The following is a 13,053-nucleotide window of genomic DNA, read 5'->3' as shown; positions in this document are numbered from 1 at the left end:
TTGAACAGCCCAGATCTAGTCTCTCCTGATGTTCTGTTCAGTCATAACAGCCCAGATCTAGTCTCTACTGATGTTCTGTTCAGTCATAACAGCCCAGATCTAGTCTCTACTGATGTTCTGTTCAGTCATAACAGCCCAGATCTAGTCTCTCCTGATGTTCTGTTGAACAGCCCAGATCTAGTCTCTCCTCATGTTCTGTTCAGTCATAACAGCCCAGATCTAGTCTCTCCTGATGTTCTGTTGAACAGCCCAGATCTAGTTTCTCCTGATGTTCTCTTTTTCTAGTTGTATGTATCACATCGTTCTAGTTCTATGTTTCATATCTCTAGTTCTATGTTTCATATCTATAGTTCTATGTTTCATATCTCTAGTTCTATGTTTCATATCTCTATTCTATGTTTCAGATCTCTAGTTCTATGTTTCATATCTCCAGTTCTATGTTTCATATCTCTATTCTATGTTTCAGATCTCTAGTTCTATGTTTCATATCTCTATTCTATGTTTCATATCTCTAGTTCTATGTTTCATATCTCTAGTTCTATGTTTCATATCTCTATTCTATGTTTCAGATCTCTAGTTCTATGTTTCATATCTCTAGTTCTATGTTTCATATCTCTAGTTCTGTATTTCATATCTCTAGGTCTATGTTTCATATCTCTAGTTCTGTATTTCATATCTCTAGTTCTATGTTTCATATCTCTAGTTCTGTGTTTCATATCTCTATTCTATGTTTCATATCTCTAGTTCTATGTTTCATATCTCTATTCTATGTTTCATATCTCTAGTTCTATGTTTCATATCTCTAGTTCTGTATTTCATATCTCTATTCTATGTTTCACATCTCTAGTTCTATGTTTCATATCTCTAGTTCTATGTTTCATATCTCTAGTTCTATGTATCATATATTTCTAGTTCTATGTTTCATATCTCTAGTTCTATGTTTCATATCTCTATTCTATGTTTCATATCTCTAGTTCTATGTTTCATATCTCTAGTTCTATGTTTCATATCTCTATTCTATGTTTCATATCTCTAGTTCTGTATTTCATATCTCTAGTTCTATGTGTCATACCTCTAGTTCTGTATTTCATATCTCTAGTTCTATGTTTCATAACTCTCGTTCTGTGTTTCATATCTCTATTCTATGTTCAATATCTCTAGTTCTATGTTTCATATCTCTATTCTATGTTTCATATCTCTAGTTCTGTCTATCATATCGTTCTAGTTCTGTGTATATTTAGTTTCACCAGTGACACCAATGTGTTGATCTAGTATTTTCTTTTGAAGTGATGTTTCTTTGTCTTGCTGTGACAAGGTTCTCACCACATCCTGGTTCTGTCATCACAACACACCACATTCACAGAATTCAACCTATTTCCTGTACATCTCTCTGACACACACACACCTTTTCTCTACACACTCTCTCACACACACATTCTCTCTCTCTACACACACCTTCTCCATCTCATACTCTCTACGTACACACTTCCTGTCTGCTAAATAACAGTGTCAGGAATATCATCTATCATGGTGGGCTACTGTCCCATCTGTGGGAAACCAGTCTACTTTGGTGAGTGAAGTGTGTGTGTGTGTGTGTGTTTGCAGTGTCACACAGTGGGTCAGAGATACCATAGCATTACGGAATAGTTGCTAGATTGTTAGGGCAGGTTTTTGAGATGCATCGTTCGATCGCAAATCTTTTCTGAACTCAATCGTTAAACCTTTCCTGTTGTGTGTGTGTCTGTGTCTGTGAATGTCTGTCTGTCTGTCTGTCTGTCTGTCTGTCTGTCTGTCTGTCTGTCTGTCTGTCTGTCTGTCTGTCTGTCTGTCTGTCTGTCTGTCTGTCTGTCTGTCTGTCTGTCTGTCTGTCTGTCTGTCTGTCTGTCTGTCTGTCTGCCTGCCTGCCTGCCTGTCTGTCTGTCTGTCTGTCTGTCTGTCTGTCTGTCTGTCTGTCTGTCTGTCTGTCTGTGCCTGCCTGCCTGCCTGTGTTGTCTGTCTGTCTGTCTGTCTGTCTGTGTGTGTGTGTGTGTGTGTGTGTGTGTGTGTGTGTGTGTGTGTGTGTGTGTGTGTGTGTGTGTGTGTGTGTGTGTGTGTGTGTGTGTGTGTGTGTGTGTGTGTATATGTGTCTCCATGCTCTGAACAGTCTGTCATGACTCACAGACAACAGGAAGTGTCTTCTCTGAGGAAGCAGACTGTTCTCTACCATTTACATTTACATTTAAGTCATTTAGCAGACGCTCTTATCCAGAGCGACTTACAAATTGGTGCATTCACCTTATGACATCCAGTGGAACAGCCACTTTACAATAGTGCATCTAAATATTTTAAGGGGGGGGTGAGAAGGATTACTTTATCCTATCCTAGGTATTCCTTAAAGAGGTGGGGTTTCAGGTGTCTCCGGAAGGTGGTGATTGACTCCGCTGTCCTGGCGTCATGAGGGAGTTTGTTCCACCATTGGGGGGCCAGAGCAGCGAACAGTTTTGACTGGGCTGAGCGGGAACTGTACTTCCTCAGTGGTAGGGAGGCGAGCAGGCCAGAGGTGGATGAACGCAGTGCCCTTGTTTGGGTGTAGGGCCTGATCAGAGCCTGGAGGTACTGAGGTGCCGTTCCCCTCACAGCTCCGTAGGCAAGCACCATGGTCTTGTAGCGGATGCGAGCTTCAACTGGAAGCCAGTGGAGAGAGCGGAGGAGCGGGGTGACGTGAGAGAACTTGGGAAGGTTGAACACCAGACGGGCTGCGGCGTTCTGGATGAGTTGTAGGGGTTTAATGGCACAGGCAGGGAGCCCAGCCAACAGCGAGTTGCAGTAATCCAGACGGGAGATGACAAGTGCTTGGATTAGGACCTGCGCCGCTTCCTGTGTGAGGCAGGGTCGTACTCTGCGGATGTTGTAGAGCATGAACCTACAGGAACGGGCCACCGCCTTGATGTTAGTTGAGAACGACAGGGTGTTGTCCAGGATCACGCCAAGGTTCTTAGCGCTCTGGGAGGAGGACACAATGGAGTTGTCAACCGTGATGGCGAGATCATGGAACGGGCAGTCCTTCCCCGGGAGGAAGAGCAGCTCCGTCTTGCCGAGGTTCAGCTTGAGGTGGTGATCTGTCATCCACACTGATATGTCTGCCAGACATGCAGAGATGCGATTCGCCACCTGGTCATCAGAAGGGGGAAAGGAGAAGATTAATTGTGTGTCGTCTGCATAGCAATGATAGGAGAGACCATGTGAGGTTATGACAGAGCCAAGTGACTTGGTGTATAGCGAGAATAGGAGAGGGCCTAGAACAGAGCCCTGGGGGACACCAGTGGTGAGAGCGCGTGCTGAAGAGACATATTCTCGCCACGCCACCTGGTATGAGCGACCTGTCAGGTAGGACGCAATCCAAGCGTGGGCCGCGCTGGAGATGCCCAACTCGGAGAGGGTGGAGAGGAGGATCTGATGGTTCACAGTATCGAAGGCAGCCGATAGGTCTAGAAGGATGAGAGCAGAGGAGAGAGAGTTAGCTTTAGCAGTGCGGAGCGCCTCCGTGATACAGAGAAGAGCAGTCTCAGTTGAATGACTAGTCTTGAAATCTGACTGATTTGGATCAAGAAGGTCATTCTGAGAGAGATAGCGGGAGAGCTGGCCAAGGACGGCACGTTCAAGAGTTTTGGAGAGAAAAGAAAGAAGGGATACTGGTCTGTAGTTGTTGACATCGGAGGGATCGAGTGTAGGTTTTTTCAGAAGGGGTGCAACTCTCGCTCTCTTGAAGACGGAAGGGACGTAGCCAGCGGTCAGGGATGAGTTGATGAGCGAGGTGAGGTAAGGGAGAAGGTCTCCGGAAATGGTCTGGAGAAGAGAGGAGGGGATAGGGTCAAGCGGGCAGGTTGTTGGGCGGCCGGCCGTCACAAGACGCAAGATTTCATCTGGAGAGAGAGGGAGAAAGAGGTCAGAGCACAGGGTAGGGCAGTGTGAGCAGAACCAGCGGTGTCGTTTGACTTAGCAAACGAGGATCGGATGTCGTCGACCTTCTTTTCAAAATGGTTGACGAAATCATCTGCAGAGAGGGAGGAGGGGGGGGGGATTCAGGAGGGAGGAGAAGGTGGCAAAGAGCTTCCTAGGGTTAGAGGCAGATGCTTGGAATTTAGAGTGGTAGAAAGTGGTTTTAGCAGCAGAGACAGAGGAGGAAAATGTAGAGAGGAGAGAGTGAAAGGATGTCAGGTCCGCAGGGAGGCGAGTTTTCCTCCATTTCCGCTCGGCTGCCCGGAGCCCTGTTCTGTGGGCTCGCAATGAGTTATCGAGCCACGGAGCGGGAGTGTCATGTTTTGTCTTATATTGTCTTGTCATTTTGCTTTTCCTTCTGTTCGTTTTCCCCTGCTGGTCTTTTTAGGTTCATTCCCCTTTTTCTCTCTCCCTCCCTCTCTCTCTTCTCTCTATCGTTCCGTTCCTGCTCCCAGCTGTTCCTATTCCCCTAATCAATCATTTAGTCTTCCCACACCTGTTCCCTATCTTTTCCCCTGATTAGAGTCCCTATTTCTCCCCTTGTTTTCCGTTTCTGTCCTGTCGGATCCTTGTATATTGTTCACCGTGCTGTGTCTTTGTATCGCCCTGTCGTGTCGTGTTTCCCTCAGATGCTGCGTGGTGAGCAGGTGTCTGAGTCTGCTACGGTCAAGTGCCTTCCCGAGGCAACCTGCAGTTTATGATCGAGTCTCCAGTCTGTTCTCATCATTACAAGTGGAATTGTTCTTTATGCTTTATTTACCGCTCCGATTTGTCTAGGAGTATTGAATATTTACTTTACTGGATTAAAGACTCTGTTTTCGCCAAGTCGCTTTTGGGTCCTCATTCACCTGCATAACAGAAGGATCCGACCAAAGAATGGACCCAGCGACTACAGACGCTCGTAACACTGCCGTCGAGATCCAAGGAGCCATGCTCGGCAGACACGAGCAGGAATTGTCTGCTGCTCGTCATGCCGTGGAGAACCTGGCCGCTCAGGTTTCCGACCTCTCTGGACAGTTCCAGAGTCTTCGTCTCGTGCCACCTGTTACTTCCTGGTCTGCCGAGCCTGCGGAACCTAGGGTTAATAACCCACCTTGCTACTCCGGGCAGCCCACGGAGTGCCGCTCCTTTCTCACCCAGTGTGATATTGTGTTCTCTCTCCAACCCAACACATACTCTAGAGAGAGAGCTCGGGTTGCTTACGTCATTTCACTCCTTACTGGCCGGGCTCGAGAGTGGGGCACAGCTATCTGGGAGGCAAGGGCTGATTGTTCTAACAATTACCAGAACTTTAAAGAGGAGATGATTCGGGTTTTTGACCGTTCAGTTTTTGGTAGGGAGGCTTCTAGGGCCCTGGCTTCCCTATGCCAAGGTGATCGATCCATAACGGATTACTCTATAGAGTTTCGCACTCTTGCTGCCTCTAGTGACTGGAACGAGCCGGCGCTGCTCGCTCGTTTTCTGGAGGGACTCCACGCAGTGGTTAAAGATGAGATTCTCTCCCGGGAGGTTCCTTCCAGTGTGGACTCTTTGATTGCTCTCGCCATCCGCATAGAACGACGGGTAGATCTTCGTCACCAGGCTCGTGGAAGAGAGCTCGCGTCAACGGTGTTTCCCTGCTCCGCATCGCAACCATCTCCCTCCTCAGGCTCAGAGACTGAGCCCATGCAGCTGGGAGGTATTCGCATCTCGACTAAGGAGAGGGAACGGAGGATCACCAACCGCCTGTGCCTCTATTGCGGACTTGCTGGACATTTTGTCAATTCATGTCCAGTAAAAGCCAGAGCTCATCAGTAAGCGGAGGGCTACTGGTGAGCGCTACTACTCAGGTCTCTTCATCTAGATCCTGTACTACTATGTCGGTCCATCTACGCTGGACCGGTTCGGGTGCTACATGCAGTGCCTTGATAGACTCTGGGGCTGAGGGTTGTTTCATGGACGAAGCATGGGCTCGGAAACATGACATTCCTTTCAGAGAGTTAGACAAGCCTACGCCCATGTTCGCCTTAGATGGTAGTCATCTTCCCAGTATCAGATTTGAGACACTACCTTTAAACCTCACAGTATCTGGTAACCACAGTGAGACTATTTCTTTTTTTTTGATTTTTCGTTCACCTTTTACACCTGTTGTTTTGGGTCATCCCTGGCTAGTATGTCATAATCCTTCTATTAATTGGTCTAGTAATTCTATCCTATCCTGGAACGTTTCTTGTCATGTGAAGTGTTTAATGTCTGCCATCCCTCCCGTTTCTTCTGTCCCCACTTCTCAGGAGGAACCTGGCGATTTGACAGGAGTGCCGGAGGAATATCATGATCTGCGCACGGTCTTCAGTCGGTCCCGAGCCAACTCCCTTCCTCCTCACCGGTCGTATGATTGTAGTATTGATCTCCTTCCGGGGACCACTCCTCCTCGGGGTAGACTATACTCTCTGTCGGCTCCCGAACGTAAGGCTCTCGAGGATTATTTGTCTGTGTCTCTTGACGCCGGTACCATAGTGCCTTCTTCCTCTGCTGCGGGGGCGGGGTTTTTTTGTTAAGAAAAAGGACGGTACTCTGCGCCCCTGCGTGGATTATCGAGGGCTGAATGACATAACGGTTAAGAATCGTTATCCGCTTCCCCTTATGTCATCAGCCTTCGAGATTCTGCAGGGAGCCAGGTGCTTTACTAAGTTGGACCTTCGTAACGCTTACCATCTCGTGCGCATCAGAGAGGGGGACGAGTGGAAAACGGCGTTTAACACTCCGTTAGGGCATTTTGAGTACCGGGTTCTGCCGTTTGGTCTCGCCAATGCGCCAGCTGTTTTTCAGGCATTAGTTAATGATGTTCTGAGAGACATGCTGAACATCTTTGTTTTTGTCTACCTTGACGATATCCTGATTTTTTCACCGTCACTCGAGATTCATGTTCAGCACGTTCGACGTGTTCTCCAGCGCCTTTTAGAGAATTGTCTCTACGTGAAGGCTGAGAAGTGCTCTTTTCATGTCTCCTCCGTTACTTTTCTCATTTCCGTTATTTCCGCTGAAGGCATTCAGATGGATTCCGCTAAGGTCCAAGCTGTCAGTGATTGGCCCGTTCCAAGGTCACGTGTCGAGTTGCAGCGCTTTCTAGGTTTCGCTAATTTCTATCGGCGTTTCATTCGTAATTTCGGTCAAGTTGCTGCCCCTCTCACAGCTCTTACTTCTGTCAAGACGTGTTTTAAGTGGTCCGGTTCCGCCCAGGGAGCTTTTGATCTTCTAAAAGAACGTTTTACGTCCGCTCCTATCCTCGTTACTCCTGACGTCACTAGACAATTCATTGTCGAGGTTGATGCTTCAGAGGTAGGCGTGGGAGCCATTCTATCCCAGCGCTTCCAGTCTGACGATAAGGTTCATCCTTGCGCTTATTTTTCTCATCGCCTGTCGCCATCTGAACGCAACTATGATGTGGGTAACCGCGAACTGCTCGCCATCCGCTTAGCCCTAGGCGAATGGCGACAGTGGTTGGAGGGGGCGACCGTTCCTTTTGTCGTTTGGACAGACCATAAGAACCTTGAGTACATCCGTTCTGCCAAACGACTTAATGCTCGTCAAGCTCGTTGGGCGTTGTTTTTCGCTCGTTTCGAGTTTGTGATTTCTTACCATCCGGGTAGCAAGAACACCAAGCCTGATGCCTTATCCCGTCTTTTTAGTTCTTCTGTGGCTTCTACTGATCCCGAGGGGATTCTTCCTTATGGGCGTGTTGTTGGGTTGACAGTCTGGGGAATTGAAAGACAGGTTAAGCAAGCACTCACGCACACTGCGTCCCCGCGCGCTTGTCCTAGTAACCTTCTTTTCGTTCCTGTTTCCACTCGTCTGGCTGTTCTTCAGTGGGCTCACTCTGCCAAGTTAGCTGGTCATCCCGGTGTTCGAGGCACTCTTGCTTCTATTCGCCAGCGCTTTTGGTGGCCGACTCAGGAGCGTGACACGCGCCGTTTCGTGGCTGCTTGTTCGGACTGCGCGCAGACTAAGTCAGGTAACTCTCCTCCTGCCGGTCGTCTCAGACCGCTCCCCATTCCTTCTCGACCATGGTCTCACATCGCCCTAGACTTCATTACCGGTCTGCCTTTGTCTGCGGGGAAGACTGTGATTCTTACGGTTGTCGATAGGTTCTCTAAGGCGGCACATTTCATTCCCCTCGCTAAACTTCCTTCCGCTAAGGAGACGGCACAAATCATCATCGAGAATGTGTTCAGAATTCATGTCCTCCCGTTAGACGCCGTTTCAGACAGAGGTCCGCAATTCACGTCACAGTTTTGGAGGGAGTTCTGTCGTTTGATTGGTGCGTCCGTCAGTCTCTCTTCCGGGTTTCATCCCCAGTCTAACGGTCAAGCAGAGAGGGCCAATCAGACGATTGGTCGCATACTACGCAGCCTTTCTTTCAGAAACCCTGCGTCTTGGGCAGAACAGCTCCCCTGGGCAGAATACGCTCACAACTCGCTTCCTTCGTCTGCTACCGGGTTATCTCCGTTTCAGAGTAGTCTGGGTTACCAGCCTCCTCTGTTCTCATCCCAGCTTGCCGAGTCCAGCGTTCCCTCCGCTCAAGCGTTTGTCCAACGTTGTGAGCGCACCTGGAGGAGGGTGAGGTCTGCACTTTGCCGTTACAGGGCACAGACTGTGAGAGCCGCCAATAAACGTAGGATTAAGAGTCCAAGGTATTGTTGCGGCCAGAGAGTGTGGCTTTCCACTCGCAACCTTCCTCTTACGACAGCTTCTCGTAAGTTGACTCCGCGGTTCATTGGTCCGTTCCGTGTCTCCCAGGTCGTCAATCATGTCGCTGTGCGACTGCTTCTTCCGCGACATCTTCGTCGCGTCCATCCTGTCTTCCATGTCTCCTGTGTCAAGCCCTTTCTTCGCACCCCCGTTCGTCTTCCCTCCCCCCCTCCCGTCCTTGTCGAGAGCGCACCTATTTACAAGGTACGTAGGATCATGGACATGCGTTCTCGGGGACGGGGTCACCAATACCTAGTGGATTGGGAGGGTTACGGTCCTGAGGAGAGGAGTTGGGTTCCGTCTCGGGACGTGCTGGACCGTTCACTGATTGATGATTTCCTCCGTTGCCGCCAGGATTCCTCCTCGAGTGCGCCAGGAGGCGCTCGGTGAGTGGGGGGGGTACTGTCATGTTTTGTCTTATATTGTCTTGTCATTTTGCTTTTCCTTCTGTTCGTTTTCCCCCTGCTGGTCTTTTTAGGTTCGTTCCCCTTTTTTCTCTCTCCCTCCCTCTCTCTCTTCTCTCTATCGTTCCGTTCCTGCTCCCAGCTGTTCCTATTCCCCCTAATCAATCATTTAGTCTTCCCACACCTGTTCCCTATCTTTTCCCCTGATTAGAGTCCCTATTTCTCCCCTTGTTTTCCGTTTCTGTCCTGTCGGATCCTTGTATATTGTTCACCGTGCTGTGTCTTTGTATCGCCCTGTCGTGTCGTGTTTCCCTCAGATGCTGCGTGGTGAGCAGGTGTCTGAGTCTGCTACGGTCAAGTGCCTTCCCGAGGCAACCTGCAGTTTATGATCGAGTCTCCAGTCTGTTCTCGTCATTACAAGTGGAATTGTTCTTTATGCTTTATTTACCGCTCCGATTTGTCTAGGAGTATTGAATATTTACTTTACTGGATTAAAGACTCTGTTTTCGCCAAGTCGCTTTTGGGTCCTCATTCACCTGCATAACAGGGAGGGGAGGACCGAGCCGGCCTGGAGGATAGGGGACATAGAGAGTCAAAGGATGCAGAAAGGGAGGAGAGGAGGGTTGAGGAGGCAGAATTAGGAGATAGGTTGGAGAAGGTTTGAGCAGAGGGAAGAGATGATAGGATGGAAGAGGAGAGAGTAGCGGGGGAGAGAGAGCGAAGGTTGGGACGGCGCGATACCATCCGAGTAGGGGCAGTGTGGGAAGTGTTGGATGAGAGCGAGAGGGAAAAGGATACAAGGTAGTGGTCGGAGACTTGGAGGGAGTTGCAATGAGGTTAGTGGAAGAACAGCATCTAGTAAAGATGAGGTCGAGTGTATTGCCTGCCTTGTGAGTAGGGGGAAGGTGAGAGGGTGAGGTCAAAAGAGGAGAGGAGTGGAAAGAAGGAGGCAGAGAGGAATGAGTCAAAGGTAGACGTGGGGAGGTTAAAGTCGCCCAGAACTGTGAGAGGTGAGCCGCCCTCAGGAAAGGAGCTTATCAAGGCATCAAGCTCATTGATGAACTCTCCAACTCTCTAACATGTTCCAATAGTCTAACCTGGCTTCCTTTCCTTCAGAGGCTGGGTTCCAATAGTCTAACCTGGCTTCCTTTCCTTCAGAGGCTGAGTTCCAATAGTCTAACCTGGCTTCCTTTCCTTCAGAGGCTGGGTTCCAATAGTCTAACCTGGCTTCCTTTCCTTCAGAGGCTGAGTTCCAATAGTCTAACCTGGCTTCCTTTCCTTCAGAGGCTGAGTTCCAATAGTCTAACCTGGCTTCCTTTCCTTCAGAGGCTGGGTTCCAATAGTCTAAACTGGCTTCCTTTCCTTCAGAGGCTGAGTTCCAATAGTCTAACCTGGCTTCCTTTCCTTCAGAGGCTGGGTTCCTATAGTCTAACCTGGCTTCCTTTCCTTCAGAGGCTGGGTTCCAATAGTCTAACCTGGCTTCCTTTCCTTCAGAGGCTGTGTTCCTATAGTCTAACCTGGCATCCTTTCCTTCAGAGGCTGGGTTCCTATAGTCTAACCTGGCTTCCTTTCCTTCAGAGGCTGGGTTCCAATAGTCTAACCTGGCTTCCTTTCCTACAGAGTCTGGATTCCTATAGTCTAACCTTGCTTCCTTTCTTTCAGAGGCTGGGTTCCAATAGTCTAACCTTGCTTCCTTTCCTTCAGAGGCTGGGTTCCAATAGTCTAACCTGGCTTCCTTTCCTACAGAGTCTGGATTCCTATAGTCTAACCTTGCTTCCTTTCTTTCAGAGGCTGGGTTCCAATCGTCTAACCTGGCTTCCTTTCCTTCAGAGGTCTACCACACCTGTTGTATTCAGCATTTCACTGTAAGGTCTACTACACCTGTTGTATTCAGCATTTCACTGTGAGGTCTATCTACACCTGTTGTATTCAGCATTTCACTGTAAGGTCTATCTACACCTGTTGTATTCAGCATTTCACTGTAAGGTCTACTACACCTATTGCATTCAGCATTTCACTGTAAGGTCTACTACACCTGTTGTATTCAGCATTTCACTGTAAGTTTGACCTCTAACCCTTGGTATCCTCTCTCCCCATTGGTCCATGACAGACATTTGACCTCTAACCCCTGGTATCCTCTAACCAGATTGGTCAATGACAGACATTTGACCCCTAACCCTTGGTATCCTCTCTCCCCATTTGTCCATGACAGACATTTGACCTCTAACCCTTGGTATCCTCTCTCCCCATTGGTCCATGATAGACATTTGACCTCTAACCCTTGGTATCCTCTCTCCCCATTGGTCCATGACAGACATTTGACCTCTAACCCTTGGTATCCTCTCTCCCCATTGGTCCATGATAGACATTTGACCTCTAACCCTTGGTATCCTCTCTCCCCATTGGTCCATGACAGATATTTGACCTCTAACCCCTGGTATCCTCTAACCAGATTGGTCCATGACAGACATTTGACCTTTAACCCCTTGGTATCCTCTCTCCCCATTGGTCCAGGTGAGAAGAAGAGGTCATTGGGGAGGGACTACCACCCTCTGTGTCTGAAGTGTCAACTGTGTCAGAGACAGTTGACCCCGGGACAACATGCTGAGGTATGGAGAGAGAGGGATGGAGGGAAGAGGAGGAGGGAGAGAAGGGGAGGGAGGGAAGAGGAGGAGGGAGAGAAGGGGAGGGAGGGAAGAGGAGGAGGGAGAGAAGGGGAGGGAGGGAGGGAAGAGGAGGAGGGAGAGAAGGGGAGGGAGGAACGGAAGCTGAGAGGGAGGGGAGGGAGGGACGGAAGCTGAGTGGGAGGGGAGGGAGGTGGGGAGGGGGGAGGGAGGGGGGGAGGGAGGGAGGGAGTGAGGGAGGTGTGGAGGGAGGGAAGTGGAGTGCAGAAGGTCTGTCTGTCTGTCTGTCTGTCTGTCTGTCTGTCTGTCTGTCTGTCTGTCTGTCTGTCTGTCTGTCTGTCTGTCTGTCTGTCTGTCTGTCTGTCTGTCTGTCTGTCTGTCTGTCTGTCTGTCTGTCTGTCTGTCTGTCTGTCTGTCTGTCTGTCTGTCTGTCTGTCTGTATCTACGTATCTCATGAACTAAAATGTTTTCTGTGCTTTGTGTTTCAGCATGATGAGAAACCCTACTGCACTAACTGTTACATGAAGACGTTTGGTCCCAGAGGTAGATACTGTGAGAAACCCTACTACACTAACTGTTACATGTAGATGTTTGGTACCAGAGGTAGATACTGTGAGAAACCCTACTACACTAACTGATACATGAAGACGTTTGGTCCCAGAGGTAGATACTGTGAGAAACCCTACTACACTAACTGTTACATGTAGATGTTTGGTACCAGAGGTAGATACTGTGAGAAACCCTACTACACTAACTGATACATGTAGATGTTTGGTACCAGAGGTAGATACTGTGAGAAACCCTACTACACTAACTGATACATGAAGATGTTTGGTACCAGAGGTAGATACTGTGAGAAACCCTACTACACTAACTGATACATGAAGATGTTTGGTACCAGAGGAAGATACTGTGAGAAACCCTACTACACTAACTGATACATGTACTTTAGCTGGGAGTGCGTCCCAAATTGATGCCTGTTCCCTACATTGTTCACTACTTTGGCCAGTATTCCCTACATTGTTCACTACTTTGGCCAGTATTCCCTACATTGTGCACTACTTTGGCCAGTATTCCCTACATTGTTCACTACTTTGGCCAGTATTCCCTACATTGTTCACTACTTTGGCCGGAGACTTGGTCAAAAGTAGTACACTAAATAGGGAACAGTGTGTCTGAGGATGGTATGTACAGCAAATATCTCATACATCTCTCTCTCTCTCTCTCTCTCTCTCTCTCTGTCTCTGTCTCTGTCTCTGTCTCTGTCTCTGTCTCTGTCTCTGTCTCTGTCTCTGTCTCTGTCTCTGTCTCTGTCTCTG

The 13,053-nt window shown here is 48.6% G+C and overlaps 1 protein-coding gene across 3 annotated transcripts in view; it reads left to right on the top strand.

The window, feature by feature from the left end:
• The first annotated feature begins 1,455 nt into the window (after positions 1-1,455).
• The window catches only part of LOC124021626 (cysteine-rich protein 1-like), a 12,374-nt gene continuing 776 nt past the window's right edge, over positions 1,456-13,053 (top strand). For 2 of the 3 annotated variants that reach the window (XM_046336765.1, XM_046336764.1), the window contains exons 1-3: positions 1,456-1,570; positions 11,625-11,719; positions 12,223-12,277. In XM_046336765.1, coding sequence (XP_046192721.1) covers positions 1,528-1,570; positions 11,625-11,719; positions 12,223-12,277 — 193 coding nt within the window. In that variant the 5' untranslated portion in view covers positions 1,456-1,527. Of the gene's footprint in view, positions 1,571-11,624; positions 11,720-12,222; positions 12,287-13,053 lie in introns of all 3 variants that reach the window. The other variant, XM_046336763.1, reaches the window with a different exon arrangement.

This window comes from Oncorhynchus gorbuscha, unplaced genomic scaffold (genome assembly GCF_021184085.1).
Source record: "Oncorhynchus gorbuscha isolate QuinsamMale2020 ecotype Even-year unplaced genomic scaffold, OgorEven_v1.0 Un_scaffold_1149, whole genome shotgun sequence".
Taxonomy (NCBI): domain Eukaryota; kingdom Metazoa; phylum Chordata; class Actinopteri; order Salmoniformes; family Salmonidae; genus Oncorhynchus; species Oncorhynchus gorbuscha.
Note: the sequence above shows the minus strand (reverse complement) of the source record. Positions and strands in the feature narration are given on the sequence as shown.